Source organism: Vulpes lagopus, chromosome 11 (assembly GCF_018345385.1).
Source record: "Vulpes lagopus strain Blue_001 chromosome 11, ASM1834538v1, whole genome shotgun sequence".
Classification (NCBI taxonomy): domain Eukaryota; kingdom Metazoa; phylum Chordata; class Mammalia; order Carnivora; family Canidae; genus Vulpes; species Vulpes lagopus.
This window is the reverse complement of record NC_054834.1, coordinates 97,447,750-97,468,862: the sequence shown is the minus strand read 5'-3', so window position 1 is coordinate 97,468,862 and position 21,113 is coordinate 97,447,750. Positions and strand designations below refer to the sequence as shown.

Sequence of the window (21,113 nt, the reverse complement as noted above, 5' to 3'; positions counted from 1 at the left end):
GGGCAGCGCGGGGAAGCGGCGGCTCCGCGGGCGCGGGGCCCTGGGGAGATCGGCGCGGGCTGCCGTCGGCATGGAGGACGCGTCGAGGGGAGCCGCGGCCGCCGGGGCTGGCCTCCCGGCCGGGCCCCGCTCCAGGCACCCGCGAGGCGGAGGCGGCCTGCGTCCCGGGCCTGACCGCGGCGGCCGGCGAGCCAGGCGGGCGCCGCGGGGGAACGGCGGAGCCGCGGCCGCTCTCGGGAACCTGCGCCGCCGCGGCCGCTTATTGTCTCTCCCCTTCCACCCGGGGGCAAACAGGAAGCGCGCCGGCTGGCCGCACGACGGACGGGCACCCGGGCCAATGAGCGCGGCCGACCGGGAGCGCGGCGGCGAATGGGCGCGGAGAAGAGAGGCGGGACTTCCGGGCGGGCTGTCACCCTCTTCCCCCCTTTTGGGCTGGAGGCTCCACCTTTTGTGTTTCCCGCACAGTCAATCAAAATAGGAAAAAAAAATCCCCGGACCGCTCCGGCCGTGTCCGCCGCCGCTTCCCGCATCCTCTCCCGCCGCCGCCGCCTTCGCTCCTCACCATGTGTAAGGCGGCGGGGAGCCCCGCCTGAGGTGCCCTAAACACACTATGACCGGTACGTAGAGCCGAGAGCAGCCCCTGCCGCCGCCGCCGCCGACCACAGCCAGCCCGCGGCCGCCGCCGGCTCCCGGCCCGTGTGTGCGACGAGTGTCCGTGGGAGGCAGAGCCGCACTGCCCCGCCGCCTCCCTGCCCTCCCGGCCAGCCAGCGTGCCCCCCGCAGCCCCAGCAGCGCCGTGTCCCCGCCGGGCCCCGGGGCGGGCGGCCGGGCCCGCCGGGAGCGCATCCCCCCGCGTGCGGGCGCGGGCGGCGGGCGGGCGCGTGTGAGTGACTGACGGTGCGAGAGGAGCGAGCGCGAGTGAGAGCGAGCGGCGCGGAGGGAAAGGGGAGGAGAGGAGAGGAGAGGGGGCAGGGGCAGCGCGGGGAGGAGGAGGAGGAGGGAAAGAGGAGGAGGAGGAGGGTTACAGGCAGCGGCGGGCGGGGGCAGCCGCGGGAGGGGAGGAGGGAGCCGCCGCCGCCGGGGGGCGGGTGGGGGAGGGGAAGGGGACGCGGCCCGGGCTTTCCGAGTAATTCCGCCGCGGCCCGCGGGGCCCCCTCCCTCTCCTCCACCCGCCTTCCTCCCCACCCCCACCCACCCCCCCCGCGCTGTGCCTGCAGCTCCCGAAAAGCCCGTGAAACAAGAGGAAATGGCTGCCTTGGACGTGGACAGCGGCGGCGGCGGCGGCAGCGGCGGCGGCCACGGCGAGTATCTGCAGCAGCAGCAGCAGCAGCAGCAGCACGGAAACGGCGCGGCGGCGGCGGCGGCGGCCCAGGTGAGGAGCGGCTGAGCCCCGGCCCGGCTCCCCCCAGCGCCGCTTTCTCCTCCCCTCGCCTCTCCCCTCCCTCCGCGCCTCGCTCTCTCTCTCCTCCCCTCCCCCCGCCCCGGGAGCTGCCCGCCCGAGGCGCCAACGCTCCGACCCCGCCCGCGCTCCCCCGCCCGCCGCCTTTTTGTGAGCGCGCGCGCGTGTGTGTGTGTGAGTGTGTGTGCGCGAGTGTGTGTGCGCGAGGGGGAGCGTGTGCGCCCTCCCGGGGGTGGGTTCCGGGCGGAAGGTGGGGGCCCGGCGCGCAGCCCGCAGCCCGCAGCCCGCCGCCCGCCGCCCGCCGCCCGCCTTCCCTCCCGCGGACGGCGGAGCCGGTGTGCGTGCGAGCGGGAGGACGCGAGCCCGAGCCGAGGAGGAGGAGGAGGAGGAGGAGGAGGAGGAGGAGGAGGAGGAGAGCGCGGGCTGGCGCTGGCCCGGGCTCAGCCTGCGAGGACCCAGGCGCACTTCCTGTGCGAGCGGCGGCCCGGCCCTAACCGCCACCCCCTCCCCCTGTCTCCCTCTCTGAACCCGCCCATCGGGGGTAGGACACTCAGCCGTCACCGCTCGCCCTGCTGGCCGCTACCTGCAGCAAGATAGGGCCGCCATCGCCGGGCGACGACGAGGAGGAGGCGGCTGCCGCAGCCGGGGCCCCCGCCGCCGCCGCCGCCGCCGGAGCGGTAAGTCTCGCGCGCGCGGCCCGCCCCCGCCGAGGCCCTGCGCCCGCCATCCCGGGCCCGCCCGGCCTCCCGCCCGGCCTCCCGCCCGCCGGGCCTCCCCGGGCCCGCGCCTTCCGCGGTGCGGCCGGGGCGCCCTCTCGGGCTCCTTGGCGTGCCCGAGCGGACCGGAGGCCGGCCCAGGCTTTCTCTAGATTGTCACTGCGGCGCCTCGATCCGAATTCACTACAAAATGAAGTCAGAGAGGGCGGGGGTGGAGGACTCCAAAATGGATGTTGGAGCAATTCATATCAGTGCCGAAAAACTCCTTCGCTGCACACTACAAAATTTTCAAGCACAGCCCTATCGGCCATAGATAGTATCAACTACAGAAGGCAGTGCCTTTAGTTTCTAGTATTTTTTTGAACCTGGGGCTTTTCCTGCTGGGACTTAACTAGATCTTAAGTGATTTAAGTCGTAAATTGCTAAAAAGACCCCCCCCCCCCAAAAAAAAGCCTCAAAACGGCGGGGGGGCATGAAGGTTTATTCTTTGGAGATTACCCTTTTGTAATGCAGCAGTGAACACTGTGAGTGGTTTTTTGGGGGGCCATTCGAAGTTGTTGGGTTTTAGTTTTTGCAGACGACTTAAATTTGCGAGAATTCTTCATAAGTGGAATAAGTGAAACATACATTCATTTAGCGACCGTTGAAATTGGTGAAGTTATTACTCAGATGGTACTTGGGTTTTTGAAATTGAATATGAAATACTAGCGTTGGAAACAAAAGTACATGGAAGGAATTGTGTTTACCTGCCTGTTAACGTCTGCTGCCCTTAGAGTTGAATTTGGTTGGCAAAGCTGTGTTTTCATTTTTATTACGATTACTGGTCTGGTAAGATGTGGTGGGATTCTGTTTGTAGTGTTTTCAGTTTGTCTGGGGGCAGGAAAGAGGACCTGGTCGGTGTGTTGTAGGAGGGCTTAATACAAATTAACTGGATCCAATTTTTAAGACTGTTAATTGTGAATTTTATCTGTCTGAATTGTGTTAAACGTGTAGATGTGTTCACTTATTAAAATAATAAAAAGCTCTCTCAGTCATTCTTGGTTTCTTTTGAGGTGGATTATAGAAATTGATTTATGGAGTACTATTTTGATTGGTCACTGTAGACAAAAAAGTCTGATATTTGGCATAGTCTGCAGGAAATTCTTAGTATGTCTAGGCACTAAAAGTGAAGCTACTGTTAAGCTGTACTGTTAAATACTGTATTTGTAACTTTAGTGCTTCAAACTATACTGTAGAGGGATGTGAATAGTTTTAATGTCTTAAAAGTATTTTAGGTTTTGTGCTTTCTTAAGCTGATTAAAATGTAAAAGCATAAAATTATGTTTGTGAGAGGCATTGTTACTTTTAGACAAACTTAGGGATTGATAAGCCTTTTTTATGAATTATCCCTCTAGCCCCACAGTGCCAAAACAAATTGACTGTTTATCTTAAAAAACAAAAACAAAAACAAAAAACCACTGCACAAGTAAAATTACAAAGCAGATTGCTTCTACTTGTCTTTTACAATATTTTCAATTAGAACAAAAAATTTCTTGTAACTGCCATTTACCAAGTTTATATAGCTCACTGATGGGGGAGGGGGAGAGATGAAGGAGGAAGTTATGGGTGAAAAATATGTACATGTACTTGTATGTGTGAATCTCAGCCCTGGGAATAGAACACTGTCTCTGGTGTTCTATTCCTTATCCTACTGGGGTCATACACTTGTACGGAGGTTGTTTCCATGCCTCTTCAACTCCTCCTCTCGGCTACCAAATCTCTACTGACATCACATTTCCCGCCAGATGAACATGAACTAGAATCAGTAGGAGCACTTTTTTCTTTGTATGTTTGGTACACATGCATAAAATTTTTCACTGAGTAGAATTAGTAAGACTGGCTTGAATATGTTTGCCTTAGCAAGTGGGAATACTAGTTTTCCAGTTTAAAAATGAATTTCAGACGTGTACATCTCAGAAAATGGAAGAGAATTTAAGTAATTTTTATGGGCATTTTTTTCTATTTAAAAAATGTGCTTAGATAATATTACTATAATCACTCAAAATTACGAGGAATCATGAGAGGTTTGTAGAGAGCTTTTTTGTAGCTGGGATTTAAAAAAAAATTATCTTGCAATAATTTTATATTTATAGAAAAGTTGCAAAGATAGAACTATACCATATACCCTTCACCCAGCTTCCCCTAATGGTCGCGTAACCATGGTCCTTTGGTCAAAACTAAGAAACTGACAGTAATACTGTATTTTTAAACTACAGGCTTTATTCTCATTTCACTTTTTTCCCCCCCACTAATGCCCATTTTCTGTTCCAGGATCTAATCCCAGGGTACCATATTGCATATAAGTTATCGTTGAGTTTAAAATCAAGTAGAAATATACACATAAAATTCAACTTTATGCTGGTTTAGTTTGGTATTTTAATAGTAGGAGGGCATTGAAAAGCCAGTCAGCTGCACTGAAGATTTAGGTATTTTGAATTTAGAATATGTTATAATATGATGTGGGTTCTTTCTGGATCCTGGCCAAGAATGGTTATCCTCAGTACAGTGCTGAATAGCTCTAATCATAAGCCATTCTCACCTATAATGTCCCACAACATGGACTCCCAAAGTTGGTTTGATGGCAGGGCTCTTTTTTGTACTGCGTTATTAGAAGTTGTATAGTTAATTTTAGTAATAAATCAGGAAATATAAGATGTAGACCTTTATGCAATATTCATTTGTCCAGTCTATATTGATGTGAATTTCTGGATTATTAATTTGCTTATTTCATTTGTACTTTAAATTGTGATCAGTTAATTGGATAATTGTTTTTATTTACTTGAAATTGGTTTCAGTTCTTCAGTGTTCCTTGAAGATTTTAAGAAACTTGAGTATTTGCTTGAGAGTAGTTCTTAGTTTGTTTCCACCTTAGCTTCACACTTATTTTTGTTTCCAGTAACACTCTGCTCTTGCCTGATTCTGGCTTTCAAAAAGCTATTTGTGGGAACTAAGAAGTTAATAATCCTTTCCAAATGCTATGCAATAAGTAGTATGAATTTTTCTTCTTTTCCTTTACACAGGTATTATCTGAGAAGATAGCCTCTTCCTCCCCCCCCCCAGTCAACTGCCCCTCCCCCCCTACATTTTTATGCCTGGTTGCACTGGAGAATGCCCTTGTAATGAATTGCTATAGCAACGTCCCAGGGCTACTCCTGGTTTTGGTCCTTTTTACCATGTGATTATATGTTTATGTACAGAGGGAGACTTAAGGGTACCTTTAGTTACAACTTTTAACGATAATGCCATCTTTCATATCAGATGGTTTTTTGTTGTCTATTAAGAATATTAGAGTTACTGAGACAGACACTGGTAGATTTTCCTGGAGGGTTATCTTAAACCTAAACCAAATCTAGTTCTTGCTTGGGTTTATGTATTTTTTATATCTCTCTTATTTTGTTTCTGTAGTGTTTCCAATAGCCTACCAGCAAACATTTTTACAACTCTTCTTTGGTCTGAGATGATTTTTTAATTCATCTCTCCTAGTGGTATGCTGCTAATGAAATTTCTCTTACAAATGAATGGGCTTTGTAAAGGTTTTGTATTTTGGAAATTTGGGGGCCTTATTGTAGAATTATGGAGATAAGTAGGTTTAAAATTGGTATAGAGTTTTCCATAGAAGACTCAATATCTTAAGGCCAGTTTTATTGATTAGTTCTATCATTTTCTTTGTAATGATTCTAAAGTAAATAATTTTAACTGTTCATTTAATAAGTATGGATCTTTATGTCAGGAATTATACTAAGCGTTCTAATCATCCTCTGTCCTCATAATCTTTACTAATCATAATGGTACCTTAGGATTGTATAGTCCTTTTTTTTTTTTTAGATTTTATTTCTTCATGAGAGAGACATACACACACACACACACAGAGGCAGACACATAGGTAGAGGGAGAAGCAGGCTCCATGTGGGGAGCCTGATGTGGGACTCAATCCCAGGACCCCAGGATCTCGACCTGAGCCAAAGGCAGGTGCTAAACCCCTGAGCCACCCAGGTGCCTTTGTATAGTGCTTTATAATTTGTAAAGCGTAATACTTTCTTTTGGTTCTTATGACCCTGTAAGGTAATAATTTTCACATTTTTAACATAAGAAAATTGAATTCTGCTCTAAATCACACACAATTCCAGGGTTCTAGCTGGGACTGAAAGTCCGTTCTGAGTTCTTTCTTTTCTAGTGCAATATCCTCCCCTCCCCCCCAGCGTGTAATGGTAGCTTAAAAATCATGAAAGTCTGATAGCTTTCTGACTCAGTGTTTTCTCTCCAATTCCATTGAAAATTTAATACTTAGTAAATTTTTTAAACCTGTAAGTTTATTTCATTAAAAAGATCCTTTTTGCTTCCTGTCTTTTTGCTTAAATTATTTGTTGCTGTTTTTCTGCCCTCTGGGTTTGTGCTTCAAAAGTATTTCTTGTATATGCATTTTACCTTAGGTTTATTAAAAAAAAAAAAAAAAGTTCAAATACATCATACTGTCTTAGGTGTGGGGATTTCCCTTCCATTAATGGCCTACATTGTTAGGAAAAGTGGTACCATAGTTTATTTTTATTTAACTTCTGTAGATGGGGTCCTTGGGTAGTACTTACTCAGATTTGTCATTTGAGTAGCTGTATTTATTTTCAAGAATTTCTTTACTAAAAAGCTGTTCACTGATGGTTGAATATCTTGTAAAGAAATACTTCAGATAAAAAAAAAAAAAGAAATACTTCAGATACCATAAATTTAACTTTTCTTTAAGAATGAAAAGCAAGAGAATGCCAGTATTAGAAAATAACCTGTACCTGAGATACTTTATTCTTTGGTATAAGTTGAATGCTGTGAATCGAGTGCTAGTCAGGAAAAAATTCATCAGCCAGTTCTCCAGAGGTAAATACCAACCTTATTAGGAAAATAAAGATTGGGTTTTAGACATTATACTTTAGTGTAGATTTCAGTATAAAGTATAGATGTAAATATTTTTAGATTATTTAAAATGCCAAGAGACTGAAATGAAACATGAGTCTTTACTTAGATATTGGGTAAGATAACTTAGGCTTGTAATTCTTATACCAGATAAAAGTTGAAGAATGACATGCAGCTTTAATGACTGGTCTTCATTTTAGTAATTTAAATTTGATAAGTTTAAATGTTAGTATTTGAAAGATGATGATTTTAGTGCGAGCCTACACATTTGTACGGAGTCCCACAGTTTATCTGTCTTTAGTCTCTTCCGCCTTTCTTTCAGTCTCCTTCACTGGGCCATAGTTTATCTTTATAAAACACAGACCTGATTGCACCACTCACTTGCTTAAAAACCTTTTATAGCTTTCATTTACTATCTGTAGGATAAAGTCCAAACTCCTTAGCAGGATCTACAAAGCCATTAACTACAGTCCTTGATAAAAATGTCTAGTCTTGTTCCCCATTACTTTTCTCTATGAATATGAGCCTTTTCTGGATCGTCTATTGAACTCCAAACTATACATTCTTTAGTTTCTTTTTGTCTGTGACCATTGGTTTTATACCTTTATTAGTGCCTCGATCTCTATTTCCTAGCTGGTTATGGCAAAATAAATTTTATTCTAAGATTACTTTAAAATACCTGTGTGAAAAAAAAATTTTTTTTTCTCTTTTCAATCTTCTACGTTCCCAAAAAGCATTCTCTTCACATAGTAGTAGCATGTATGTGTATGTCTGCTTGGATAAATTGAGAACCATTTGAAACAGAGATTGTGTATTTCATGAGCTTACTTATATGCTTATTTCAACTTGGCAAATATGCTCAAATGTCTTGAATCATTAAACTGTGGTTCATCCATTGAAATTAATGGTTTTCAACTATTCATCTGCATGAAAATTAGGTAGTCAGTTTAACTCTTAAAATCTTTTGGTTCTCTAATATTTGTATTAAATTTTGTGGAGTGGCTCATATTGAGAGAACAGTGTATGTCTTAACCTTTTTATATGGTCATACACTTTCTTTGAGAATATGATGAGACCCTAGGTTATTCCTCTTCCCCCCTCCAATTGCACTTTCTCAGAAAGTTGCTGTGTTAATTTAGAGGATTCACACAGATCCCTTGAAGTCCAGGTGTGGGTCCTAGGTTGAGAATGCTGGGCTAGATATGCTGATGTTTTAATTGTCTAGTGATACACAGTGTCACAGAAAATTATATATTGATCTAGAAGGAAGTGGCATAGGAATGGCTTTATTTTGAGGATGAGTAATTCATATAGGGTCTCATTCCCCATACCTTTACTCTTGGTCTTAGTGAGAGACAAGCTTGGTATAGAATTAAAGGCCAGGCTTCTGGGGTTAGTTAGACTTGGCCTGGTTTTAAATCCTGTCTTGACCATTTAAAACCTATGTGATTTTGTTTCTCAGTTTTTTCATTTGTGAAATGAGGATAGTGATAACACCTACCCTATAGGATTGTTGTAAGGAGTAGATGGTACAATCTTACGAATCACTATCATAGTTCTTGGCATTAAAAGGATGGTTCCAATGTGTGCATTACTTTATTCCCCTAAAAAATTTTACTCTTTAACATTGATGTGTAAGACTTTATTGTCTTCTGCTTTCCTGTGTTGGTGTTTTTCCAGTGTTGCCTAATCCATAAAATACGAGGATGATAACTGAGAATTTGGTCATGTCACAGAATGCACATTGTATATGTCTATCATTTTACTGAAAAGCTAGAGAAGTAGGTAAAACCATAGTCTGTATCCACCAGCTTTTAGGTTCTAGAAAAACCTTTCAGATGGAATGACTTTACCGTGTGGCCACAGGACAATAATAATTCTTCGTTAAAAAATTTTAAGGTCTCAAAAATAAATAAAAAATTTTAAGATTTTTTTTTTTTTTTTTGAGTTCATGGGAAGAGTAAAGAATTTGATGGCCTGCTAGTGAAATAGCCCTACTCAAAGGTTTGCCCTGGAGGATGATAATACATGCCATAAATGAGTGGCTTTAATAGTTTGACTTAAGGTTTATAGCAATAATACACAAATCTTAACTTTTCTAACTTAGATGACTTGATAATATTGTATTAGTTATGTTTCTTTATTGTACACTAATATAATGTACATAATTTAGTGATGTATATATTTTAGTAGGTTATATGTTTCTTGAACTCTTCAGTGTTTGAGGTAATGTTTGGTTTGAGCTGTCCCTAATCTTTTCTAGCCACTGTACTTTCATTGATTTAATTGTATGGATTAGGGATCGATCATAGCTGAGGAATTAGAAGACCAGTTTGTAAAACATAGAATACTCTGAAATCTTTTTTCTGCTCAGATAGCATGGGTTATCTTTGCAGTAACTAACAAAATTGAAAATAATGATTTTTGTAGTTTATATAGCACTGTTTCAGTATTTGAAGTCTACTGTTATTAAGAGAACTTCATGTTATTAAAAGAACTTTTAATTTCAGATAGTAAGATTTCTGTCAGTTTTTAGATTTTTTTTTTTTTTTTTTGAGGACTGGTTTAAGTATGCCACAAATATATATCACATAACAACATTTTTTTGTTTTCTTTATCCAGACAGGTGATTTGGCTTCTGCACAGTTAGGAGGAGCACCAAACCGATGGGAGGTTTTGTCAGCCACACCTACAACTATAAAAGATGAAGCTGGTAATCTAGTACAGATTCCAAGTGCTGCTACTTCGAGTGGGCAGTATGTCCTTCCCCTTCAGAATTTGCAGAATCAGCAAATATTTTCAGTTGCACCAGGATCAGATTCATCAAATGGTACAGTGTCCAATGTTCAATATCAAGTAATACCACAGATTCAGTCAACAGATGGTCAGCAGGTTCAGCTCGGTTTCACAGGCTCTTCAGATAATGGGGGTATAAATCAAGAAAGTGGCCAAATTCAGATCATTCCTGGCTCTAATCAAACCTTGCTTGCCTCTGGAACACCTCCTGCTAATATCCAGAATCTCATACCACAGACTGGTCAAGTCCAGGTTCAGGGAGTTGCAATTGGTGGTTCATCTTTTCCTGGCCAAACCCAAGTAGTTGCTAATGTGCCTCTTGGTCTGCCAGGAAATATTACCTTTGTACCAATCAATAGTGTCGATCTAGATTCTTTGGGACTCTCGGGCAGTTCTCAGACAATGACTGCAGGCATTAATGCCGATGGACATTTGATAAACACAGGACAAGCTATGGATAGTTCAGACAATTCAGAAAGGACTGGTGAGCGGGTTTCTCCTGATATTAATGAAACTAATACTGATACAGATTTATTTGTGCCAACATCTTCTTCATCACAGTTGCCTGTTACTATAGATAGTACAGGCATATTACAACAGAACACAAATAGCTTGACTACTTCTAGTGGGCAAGTCCATTCTTCAGATCTTCAGGGAAATTATATCCAGTCGCCTGTTTCTGAAGAGACACAGGCTCAGAATATTCAGGTTTCTACAGCACAGCCTGTTGTACAACATCTACAACTTCCAGAGTCTCAGCAGCCAACCAGTCAAGCCCAAATTGTGCAAGGTATTACACCACAGACAATCCATGGTGTGCAAGCCAGTGGTCAAAATATATCACAACAGGCTTTGCAAAATCTTCAGTTGCAGCTGAATCCTGGAACCTTTTTAATTCAGGCACAGACAGTGACCCCTTCTGGACAGATAACTTGGCAAACATTTCAAGTACAAGGGGTCCAGAACTTGCAGAATTTGCAAATACAGAATACTGCTGCCCAACAAATAACTTTGACGCCTGTTCAGACACTCACGCTTGGTCAAGTTGCAGCAGGCGGAGCCTTGACTTCAACTCCAGTTAGTCTAAGCACTGGTCAGTTGCCAAATCTACAGACAGTAACAGTAAACTCTATAGATTCTACTGGTATACAGCTACACCCAGGAGAGAATGCTGACAGTCCTGCAGGTGAGTCTTAAGTCATGTCATGCCATAGATAAGTAAAGTGATTTTGTTAACAAATAGGGATGTTTTTTGCTTTAAGGTGTTTTCAGTATCTGGCTATCTTTAAAGGTGAGGATACATTTCCCTATGTTTGAATGAAAAGTAGACATTAGAGTGTCTTCCAGATTGTTCTTCATTGAAAATTTTGAAGTCAAGGATTCATTTCTCCTTGATGCCATAAATTATGTTTGTAGTTTTTTCTTAATTTTGTATCTGTTTTCACATCTGATTGATATTGTCTAGCAGTACAAAATTTTTGTCAGGTAAGGTGTCTTGTTGTGCTTCTTACGATGGGAGTTAAATATTTTTGCATTATATTTGTTGGGGAGTCAGAATGGCACGGTAAAAACATGGCACTGGGAGCCAAGACTGTTTATGTTGTTTCACCCACTAGCTAGCTGTGTGATTGTGGCCAGGTTACCTTTTCTCTTGCAAACTCAGTTTTCTCATTATGTAAAATGGGGTTATTGAACTAGTTAACTATATCTAGGGTACCCTCCAGACTTAAAATTCTTTGATTCTGTGATAGTTTATTCTTCCAAGTGTGTAGTGAGCATTAAATTTAACTCTGCTAGATGTGTTGTTACTGATAGTATGGATAGAAATTTCAGAAGTCTACTCTTTGAATGTTGGGAGAAACTAAATAATAAAGTTTTAAAAGAGATGGTGTCATCATTACCTTGATGTTCATTTAGATAACATGTTATTGAATATTTTGTTGTGCACTAAATCCTTAGTTTTACATTCCTCCTTTTTATTTGTGTTCATGTGGTGACTGTACTACTGTTATAACCTTCCACTGAATCAGATTCCAAACTCTTAACATTAGCACAGTTGAATTTAATTTATTGAAATAATTCCTTCACCATAGAGATTATCCCTTTTTTTTAGAGAAATTTGTCATCTGTACTTAGAAAAATAGAATTGTTCTAAAGCCTCAGATCTGTACTTGGCAAACCTTTAATTGCATTTGAGCCTTTTGAAGCCACGGCGTAGAGCACCCATCATCAAAGCATGGTCTGTGGACCCTTGGGTGATCCCTGAGACCCTCTCAGAGGTCCTTGATGTTAAGCTACTTTTCTTAATCCTAAAGTTATTCATTGTGTTGACATTTTCACTGGTGGTGGCTAAAAATGCCTTGTGTCTTAGCAAAAATGAAATGTGGTACCAAGCTGTACAACTAGTTGTTGTATTCTTCATGACTGTGTACTTGCAGTTAAAGAAAAATGGCATTTTCACTAAAGAATGACCTTGATGAACCAGTCAAAATAGTTATTTTTACTAAATCTCGACGCTTGAGTGCTGCATGTCCTTTTTTAAAAAATAGCTTTACTGAAATACAATTTGCATACCATAAGATTCACTCTTTAAAGTATATAATTCAGTGGTTTTTTTTATATAGTCACGGACTTGTACAGCTATCACCACTATCTAATTTTAGAATGTTTTCATCACCCCACAAAAAAAACCCTGCCCATCAGCAGTCGCTCCTCATTTCCTCCCCTTAGCCCCTGGCAACCACTAATCTCCTTTCTGTCTCTGGGTTTGCTTGTTCTGGATTTGCCTGTTACTTCATATCAGTGGAATAATACATTCTGTGGGGTCTTTTTTTTTGTCTAGTATAATATTTTCAAGGTTGATCTGTATTATAGTCTGTCAGTATTTTATTTCTTTTTTTGTGGCTGAATAATATGGATAGACCACATTTTATTCATTTACATGTTAAGGGACTGTGTTTCTACTTTTTGGCTATTGTGAATAATGCTGTGTGATCATTTGTGGACAGTTCTTGTGTGAACATGTCTTTTTTTCTTTGGGGTATATACTAAGGAGTGGAATTGCTGGGTTGTATGGTAACTGTGTTTCATGTTTTGAGGGACTGCCGAACTTTTTCTAAAGAGACTACACCATTGAGTGTTCGAATTTCTCTACATCCCTACCAACACTTGTAATTGTCTTTTATTTTTAAATTTTATTTATTTATTTATTTATTTATTTATTTATTTATTTATTTATTTATTTATGATAGTCACAGAGAGAGAGAGAGAGAGGCAGAGACACAGGCAGAGGGAGAAGCAGGCTCCATGCACCGGGAGCCTGACGTGGGACTCGATTCCGGGTCTCCAGGATCACGCCCTGGGCCAAAGGCAGGCGCCAAACCCCTGCGCCACCCAGGGATCCCCTGTCTTTTTGATTATAGTTATTCTAATGGGTGTGAAGTGGAATCTCATTGTATTTTTGATTTACTGTTCTTGCTGCTTGTCTTTGTAATATTCATCATGACAAAATGGGAAATATGCTTTAATAAAAGCATTTCTGCTGCATACCATAATCAGATGATTGTCCTAAAAAAATTTTTTTGGATTGTGCAGTTGTAGGAGTTGCAAGGTGAACTATATGCTATTTTCATGAAAGACTCTTATTACTTGAACAACTGACAAACTATAGTTATTGAGAGATTCATGTACTTAAGTGCAAATATTTTCTAAAAAAAAAAAAAAAATTGAATCTATCACTTAAAGGAAAAAAGCCTGACAGTATTTGCTACCAATGATAAAATTTGGGTTTTCCAGTGAAAATTAAAATTTTGGGAAACTACTACTATGCACTTGATAGCTTTTAATGATTAAATAGTTTTCTGGGGATCCCTGGGTGGCGCAGCGGTTTGGCGCCTGCCTTTGGCCCAGGGCGCGATCCTGGAGACCCGGGATCGAATCCCACATCGGGCTCCCGGTGCATGGAGCCTGCTTCTTCCTCCGCCTGTGTCTCTGCCTCTCTCTCTCTCTCTCTCTCTGTGACAATCATAAAAAAAAAAAAAAAAAAATAAAAAAAAAATAAATAGTTTTCTGATGAGAGGATAGTGGTACTAATAAATAGGATTTTGGGGGATACTGTATTATAAAGAAATGTGTCAACATTTAGAAGATCTGTATGATAACTCAGTGAACCAGTATTGTCAAATATCAGTTCATATAACAAAATCATGTAGGGGTAAAAAGATCCATCCAGAGTTCAAGATAGACCAATAACAGGTGTGTGGAAAATTTATCAATGTGGTTTCAGATTTTACACTGCAACTGACCTATTAGAAACTGCCACTTGTCACGGTTGGAGTGGTATCAAAAAATACCCATATTTGGCTGAAGGCAATCAAATTAATCCTTCATTTCCAGGAATATAGCTCTGTAAGACTAGATATACATCCTATGCTTCATCCCAAACCACATGCTGCCAACAATGCAGAAACAAAATAAGAGACTCTACTTGTTTTCTTTTAACCTAGACATTTTTAAAGAGATTGGCAAAAATGTAAAACATTATCTCTCTTCTCATTAAGCTTTTGTTTATATTTTTGGAAAATAATATTTTTCATAAAATGTTAATTTGTGTTAGCATGCAATGGATTTATTATTTTTAAAGAAAACAGAAAATTACGGTTTCTCTAATTTTTAATATGGCAAATAGTAAAATATATAATCTACATGAACAAAAGCTTTTGGAGACCCCTCAGTAGTACTTAAGAGTTTAGAAGGAGTTCTGAGACCAAAAAGGTTGAGAATGCTGATAGAATGACAGACTTCTGAAGATACAGATAATATTTTTAGAAACCAGTTTATAAAGCTTGAACAAAATTAAGGTTGTGGAGAGAGCTATACGTGTTAAAAAAAATCCTTAGGAGATTTATTTATGATTTGGTAGATTTATGAATTAGATTGTTACAAAGCACCAAATACTTCAGTACAGTGATTTATTTCTAAAATACTATCAAAAATAGCAACATTGTATGAATTAGATACAAAATAGACTTTTTATTTTTTAAAAATTTTACTTTACAAATTTAACTTTGTTTTGTTTTTAGAGAGAGAGGGAGTGGCGCACAGGGAGAGGGAGAATCTTAAGCAGGCTCTGCAAGTCGGGGCTCGATCTCATGACCCTGAGATTATGACCTGCATCGAATTTAAGAGTCCAGCACTTAACCCACTGTGCCATCCAGGTGCCCCTAAAGTGGACTTTTAAAAAATGTTTATTGAATGGTGGCAAGAAAGGGTAAAATAAAGAAGCACTCCAGAAGGCCCTTAAGTATGAATTTTGTCCCAATTTTAAAGGATTAAGGAGAAAATTTGAGAAAATAGAAGTTAATGAGAATGAGAATAGAATGAGAATAAATGCTGCCTTAGTACACAATAGCATATTTAGCAATGAAATCCAGGAAATTTTAATTTGGGGAATATTTGGTAATAGGAAAACTGCCCCTTGGGTGTACTGTCTTTTGAATTGGCAAGAAGCAAGATAAATTACTCTAGGATGTGTTTTACCAGGAAATAAGAATAATTTTTTTTTGTCTGTGTTAGAGCATTGTATGCCCACAGGAAATGCTTAAAACTTTTACTACATCATTGGTTTGAATTTTTGTGTTTGATAAGTATGGAAACGATGCAACAATTGTCATAATAAATGAGAAGACACAGATTTTTTACTGGGACACTGGCGTTTCTTTGACTTTTTGTTTTTCTTAAGCTCCCCTTTAACAAAAATGACCTCTGCTTCGGCCTGTTTAAGGCAGTGAGTCTGAGTCTGGACCTCTCCTGGTGATGGGTATGGTTAGTGCCTCTTATCCCTCAGAAACCAGACCCCCATTTTCCTTGGAAGCCCATTCACTGCTTATAATTTTGTTTCTTTTTTAGTGAGAAATGTATGCTGTTTTGGAGAACTACTGATTTTGAAGTTTTACTTTGTCTACCATTGCTTTGTATTTGAAAATGGGTGGGAAGAGACAAAGTATGGATTTATGTTATCTTCCCAAAGATTTTCTAGTCAGAAAATTTCCCCAAAGTTCAAACCAAGACTTAGTCTCTCAAATTTTAATCTTCTTCCAGATTTTGTCTTTTTAGAAGTACAAATTTATTCTTTAAGACTGGGTTTATTATTTATTTATTAATGAATGAATGAATGAGTGGGCATATTTAGGGCACCTGGGTGGCTCACGGGTTGAGCATCTGCCTTTGGCTCTGGCGGTGACCCGGGGGTCCTGGGATCGAGTCCCACATTGGGCTCCCCGCAGAGGGCCTGCTTCTCCTTCTGCCTATGTCTCTGCCTCTCTCTGTCTCTCTCACCAATCAGTAAATAAAATCTTAAAAAAAAAAAAAAAAGACTTGGTATATTTAAAATTTGGTCAGGTGTTTGAGGTAGGAAGAAAGGCTTATGGAAATCGTTACTTCTTTAGGGCAGAAAACCTCATTTGGAATTTCCCATTACCTTTGGAAAACTACATAGTTGTAGACTAATTGGTAGCTGTACTTTTTAAAATTAAGAGAATGGAAGCATTACAAAAAGCTGGATTTTTAAAACCTTTATAGTTCAAGTATTTAAGGACAAAAAGGAGAGAGATGTGTCAGCTACTGTTTAGGTGTTTTTAGATATATCATCTAATGTAATTCTCTCTTGGAATAATCCTGTTACTATTCTAACATTTGGGTAGGGAAGGAAACTGGCCCAAGGCTTTTGCAACAGCCTTTGGGGTTTTGGGGTTTTGTTTTTTGGTTGTTGTTTTTCTGTACCATGCTGATTTGGAGTTCTATTTAATTTACATCAGTATGTTTTTTTTTTTTTTTCTTCATTTTTTTAGAGAAAGATACTGGCCTTAGGTATTTTTTTCATGGTAAGTGGAGGGAATGTATTCTGGAACATTTTTATTGGAGATTCTAACAAAATAAAGGTAATGGTTTTTGGTTTTGTCTAAGGAATCACATGTTAGAACTGGCTGATTATAGGAATGTACATATATTGCTAAAAGGCCAAACCTGCTGCTTGAAGAGTAGAGTGTATGGTGGAAATACAGTCTTTTTAGAGCTAAAGAAAGAATGGGAGAAAAGGAATGATGGTGATCTGTGATGATTTCAAGTAATCTTTTAGCCTTCTTACACAAAGAGAGGACCAACCTAGCTATTGTTGGATGTAGACCTTAAAGTTTTATTATTAAACATAATTTGAGGACCTTTTATTTAGGTATAAATAGGTAATTTAGGTATTGTACAGTATACCGTACTTTGTTCTAATTCTAAACTCTTCATTTGGGAATCTGTACACTGTATATGTATGCCATGGTCTTTCACTAAATTTTGGAAACTCCTAAATTTTTATTTCAGAGTTTGGGAAAATCATTTATATTCTGATTTCTCCAACCATAGTTTTTTGTTCATTCCATTCTAGTGTTACCATAATCATGTACTTTATTAAAGTTTGCTTTATCTGCTTATAAAATAATACATGTTTGGTATGGAGAATAAAAATCTGGAAATTTTAATGTAGAAAGTGGAAATCTCTAATCTCAGGAATAAAACTTGGTGTCATATATGCCTTTTTTTTTAAGGTTTTTTTTTTTTTTTTTTTTATTAAATTTTTTTTTTTTTTTTTTTTATTTATTTATGATAGTCACAGAGAGAGAGAGAGAGAGGGGCAGAGACACAGGCAGAGGAAGAAGCAGGCTCCATGCACCGGGAGCCTGATGTGGGATTCGATCCCGGGTCTCCAGGATCGCGCCCTGGGCCAAAGACAGGCGCCAAACCGCTGCGCCACCCAGGGATCCCTAAGTTTTTTTTTTTAAAGGTTTTATTTATTTATTCATGAGAGACACACACAGAGAGAGAGAGGTAGAGACACAGGCAGAGAGAGAAGCAGGCTCCACACAGGGAGCCTGATGTGGGACTTGATCCCGGGTCTCCAGGATCATGCCCTGGGGCAAAGGCAGGCGCCAAACCGCGGAGCCACCCAGGGATCCCTCATATATGCTTTTTAATATAATTCTATTGTCTATTTATTTCTTTACCTGCTTAATTTTAAGGTAGATATATTTTTTAATAGGAGGAACATACCTGCTGAGTACTTAGGTCAGGAATTATATCTTATTTAATTATTTATTAAAAAGGTAAAAGTAACCCCACATGAGGAAGAGCCAAGGATCAGATTCACTGCTTAAAATGAAGCTGAAGTAGGGCTCCTTTTTTGTTAAAGGGGAGCTTAAAAAAACAAGAGTGATGTTGCTCTCTGCTACTCCAAGGTATGGCTTAAATGAAGCTGTACACTTACAGAAACGAGAAGAGGACACAAGAAAATAGGACAGGAACACAGTCTGTGATCAGCATCTGAACCGATCTAAACCACTGAACTGTTAGCTCAGTGTCTGGGTTTGTGGTATCTCCAGTATTTTCTTTAAAGCCATTGCAAGACCTGGGTCTGTGCTGAGGCCAGAGAGACTTAGTGGAAGTACTTGCAGAAATTCCAGACATGGAGATGTGATACAGAGAGAAAAATTTTACTCAGGATAAGCCTGAAAACCAAAATTCCAAAATACATGATAAATGCAGAATCTATGACAGATAGCTAATAAAATCAACAATTTCGAAATGAATTTATGTCATATTAAAGAAAGAACAATCTATTGAAGAGTTTAATTTAAAATTAGTATGTTTTTGTAATTATCAATGAGATAAATGTAGCACTTTCAGAAAAGAAGTTGTGAAACAAGGGTAGATATGTAAAAGAAACAATCAGAAATCCTAGAAATGAGAAACATTTCATTGCTTCTAAAACACACCTTGTTGAACATTTGAATATTTCTGAAGTTGGAGTACATCTTATGATCCATGGCATGTCAGTGTTTAACTGACAATATGCTCTTTCTTTTTTACTGGTAGTGGTGTGTCTTGTCAACATTGTCTTTAGATGAAATAGAGAAATTTGTGGAGGGGTTGGGAGTCAGAGGAAATAGGACAACTTTTAGGCTAGACCTACAAAAAGAGTAAGTCAATAGTAATACACTAAGGAATTTCCCCAAAATACAGCATAGAGATAATGAGCAGTCAAGAGACTTGAAAAGATTGAGAGCCACCAATCTAGGAATTTTATAGAGAATGAAGTGAATGGCAGGAGAAGTAGTATTTGTTGAGATAATGGTTGAGAATTTTCTTGTGTTTAGAAATACAGTCTACAGATGAAAACTTTACTTCAAATATTAAGATTTTTAATCTTAATTAAATATTAAATCTTTTTATTTTTTAAATCAAAATAAGACAAAAATAAGTCACCCCTGACTTATACTAAAATTATGGAGAAAGGTAAATTTAGCAGGAAGGAAAGATTATTTACAAGGAAATCACAGACCTACAAATTTGTCATCAGCCACACAGATCGCAAAAGTTGGCGTTAGTATTATCTTTACAGTACCAACAGAAAATAACCAGCAGCCAAGAATTCTATATGCAGTTAAACTTCTACCGGAGATAGGATGTAATGAAGACATTTTAAATATTCAGGGCCTGAGACTTTACTATTCAAAGACCCTTATTAAACTAACTACTGAAGGATTAAGTGGAAATACAGTTTCAGAGGAACTACGTGGGAAATGAGGAAATAATAGTGATCACAGAAGTGGCTAAAAAATTAACAGTTTAACTGACAATAAAGTACTTGTAACATTAAAAGTTATAGGAAATTTTTAAAGTACGTAAAAGTTCATTATACTATGTATAATGAACCTTAATGTAATCACCTTCCAGCTTCAACATTTATCAGTATTCTTTCCTGCTTGTTTCCTCGATTTCTGCCACTTAAAATTTTATTCTTGCTGGAATATTTTATTTATTTATTTTTTAGAGTGTGTGTGCTTGCAGGGAGAGGGTCAGAGGGGGAGGGAGAGGGAAAGGGAGAGGATCTCAAGCAGAGTCCTTGCTGAGTATGGCACCTGCTATGGGATTGGAGCCCATGGCCCTGAGATCACTGACAGCCACACAGGTGTCCCCATTTTGGGGTATTTTATTTTATTTATTTTTATTATTATTTTTTATTTTGGAGTATTTTAAGTAAAATTTCAGAATTGTATAATTTTGCCCAAAAATACTGATGGAGTGCTCAATGTGTGGTCTGGGAGTTCCTGGTACCCTTTTAATGGGGGTCTGTGAGATCAAAGCTATTTTTATCATAATAGGTGTTATTTGCCTTTTTTATTCTTACTTCACATGCAGTATACAATGGAGTTTCACGATGTGTGGCAACAAAACAGATTGAATGCAGAAGCTGATGGGAAGATCTAGTTGTTTCCCAATAAGCTAGATATTAAAGAGATTTGTGAAAACTTCATACTGTTTTTACTAACTTTTTTGAAAATCTATTTTCCATCAAAGTGTTATTTGTTAACATTTAATGAGTTTATTTTAAAATTAATACATGCAGCTTTAAAATTTTCCCCATTTTAATTCCTAATACGGCAATATGGATATATATATTTATATATTTACTGAAATAAATGAAGGGCCTTTGAGGTCCTCAAATTTTTAAACAAGCTTTCCTGTTTTTTATAGAAAACATAATTTACATGCAGTAAAATTCATCCTTTTTAATGCATAATTCTGCACATGTTGATAACTCACGCACTTATGTAATCGCCATCATACTCATGGTATAGTGTCATTTCATCGCTCCTACCAGTTTCCATGTGTCACTTCATAGCCATTCCTCTCTCCCTGTCCTATGTATAACTCACACAAAAGTTCCTTGACATCTTCCTCAGTAATTTTTAAGTTAAAGTGATAACTGCTCTAATGAATAAGGATTTTTAAAAATATAAGCACAGTACCATTATTTACTATATTCTAAATTTCTAGTAATTTTGTAATATTACCTAGCATCTTCACAATGTTTAGTTTTCCCCAATTGATTAAAAAGAGTCTTTTTAATAGTTGAAGGGGATTAAGAGGTAACAGACTTCCAGTTATAAAATAAGTAAGCCACAGATATGAAAGTACAGCATAGGGAGTATATAAAAAGTAATATTGTAATAACATATGGTGTGAGATCCATTTATTGTGATGAGCATTGAATAATGTGTAGAATTGTCAAATCAATATTCTGTACACCTGAAACTACTGTAAGAATGTTTGTCAGTTATACTCAGTAATAAATTAAAAAAACCTTTAAAGGCCTTTTTAGAATTTGTTCATTAGGATTCAAACACGGACAGTATAGTTTGTTGGTTGATGTGCCTCCA

General features: G+C 39.7%; 1 protein-coding gene across 1 annotated transcript in view; it reads left to right on the top strand.

The window, feature by feature from the left end:
* The first annotated feature begins 479 nt into the window (after positions 1–479).
* SP3 (Sp3 transcription factor) overlaps positions 480–21,113 on the top strand; it is a 56,124-nt gene continuing 35,490 nt past the window's right edge. The window contains exons 1-4 of the mRNA XM_041774303.1: positions 480–617; positions 1,218–1,372; positions 1,945–2,076; positions 9,676–11,035. Coding sequence (XP_041630237.1) covers positions 611–617; positions 1,218–1,372; positions 1,945–2,076; positions 9,676–11,035 — 1,654 coding nt within the window. The 5' untranslated portion in view covers positions 480–610. The remainder of the gene's footprint in view (positions 618–1,217; positions 1,373–1,944; positions 2,077–9,675; positions 11,036–21,113) is intronic.